A 1,587-nucleotide genomic window follows, 5' to 3' on the forward strand; every position below is an offset into this window, starting at 1 on the left:
GGGGGGAAGGTGAGTACTCACTGTCCTTGTCATGCCAGCGTGCCGCGTGGAGGTACATCCCGCAGTAATGAAACAGGAACTCGTGAGCCGAGTGCTCGGTCGCTCCCTGCAGCAAGGGCAGCAGGCTACGGCCGTCAATCACCCTGATCCGGTGAAGACATCGGAGGGAGAAATCAGAGCCAGGCTGTGACAGCCCCAGCTGACGGCCAGTGCCGCAGGGGTGACCCGCCTCCCGGAGCACGGACCACAGTGCCACTCGCTGACCAAGATGCACGTGGATGTTTTAAGACACGAAGTCGCTAAGTTTCAGGGTCGTTTGATGGGCATTACACAAGCACTATGCGTGCGTGCACACGCACACACACACACGTATATGATATTTGTTCTCTCTCTCTGAAAAATCCCGACGGTACACAAATAAAATGCTTTCCTGTGATGAGACGTGCAAAACTGGGCACCTGATATTATTGTCCCTTACACTGGAGTATTCGCGTGGCCCCGTAAGCGGCATCGAATCAAACCGTTGTCGTAATATTGACTTCTACTTTCTCTCTTGTGTTAGAGAGAGTCGTTGGCACTTTATTGTTATTGAGGCGACAGACGATTTTTAAATCATGTTATTAGAGCTTCCTCAAGACACAGGCACGGTCGCACTGCAGAAAATTATACAGTTTTCAATGGATCCCATTCGAATGGTTTACTCTCTCCCTTTTGATTCTGGGGTCTACAGTTTTACCAAAACTGCAAAACAGGGAGCCTGATCCCATACTTGATTTAAACCTACGATGTACCGAGTTCGTTTATTTCATGCAGGCTGTGCCCTACGTTCGAAGATGTGAGAACTTTTTAGTGTTGTTGTGTCGTAGCTTTTTTGTCTAAATGTAAAGGGCGGGTCTCGAGGATTAGGGACAGGCGGTCTCATCGCACGCGTCTACCTGTCCTGGGGCACCTGGCCGCCCGCCAGCTCCACCACCGTGGGGAAAACGTCCATCAGGCTGGTGGGCTCGTGGATGACTCGGCCGGCCGACAGCACCCCGGGCCAGCGCACGATGCCCGGGACTCGGATGGCGCCTTCCCAGCCACCCATGCCTTTGCCACCTATAAGTAAATGACATCGTTAGGCCTGTCCAGGAGATCGTCCCATGTCAACACGCACTTGTGAGCACCTGTGTGCGTGGCACGCGGATGCCAAAGCACGTGAACACACGGGGCAGCAGCCCGTGGGTCCCAGAAGTGTCCCCAGCCACTTCCAGAACCTTGCGATGTCCCCGCCAGCAGGGGGAGCCCACATCCCCTCCTTCTGGAATTCCCGGGAGGGGGCGGGTCTTTGGGACCCGCTCAAAGGACAGGAAGGAGAAAGTGGCACTTGGGTGTCATACAAATCAAAGGTCGGCTGACCTCATCGTCTTTCTTCTTTTTTGTGTCCGGGAATTTGGACCTGGGGACGCCCCCTGCTCCCCTTCTTCGTCCTCAGCGTACCCCCCGGCTGCTTCTCCTCACCTTAGTGTCCCTTCATCTATAAAGCGACCCCATCCCCTCCCCGCCCAGAGGCCTCTGCTAATGCTGGGGACACAGTCTGCCTCTCGG

At 54.8% G+C, this 1,587-nt stretch overlaps 1 protein-coding gene across 1 annotated transcript; it reads right to left on the reverse strand.

Annotated features, from left to right (window-relative positions):
- Positions 1 to 21: 21 nt before the first annotated feature.
- Positions 22 to 1,306, reverse strand: LOC111734982 (arylsulfatase D-like; the record flags this gene model as incomplete). Its single annotated transcript, XM_023526836.1, has 2 exons — positions 936 to 1,306; positions 22 to 143 (listed from the first exon to the last, which is right to left on the reverse strand). Coding segments are annotated over exons 1-2 (274 nt in total), but the record flags the coding sequence as incomplete, so codon positions are not given.
- Positions 1,307 to 1,587: the final 281 nt, after the last annotated feature.

Source organism: Pteropus vampyrus, unplaced genomic scaffold (assembly GCF_000151845.1).
Source record: "Pteropus vampyrus isolate Shadow unplaced genomic scaffold, Pvam_2.0 Scaffold10955, whole genome shotgun sequence".
Classification (NCBI taxonomy): Eukaryota; Metazoa; Chordata; class Mammalia; order Chiroptera; family Pteropodidae; genus Pteropus; species Pteropus vampyrus.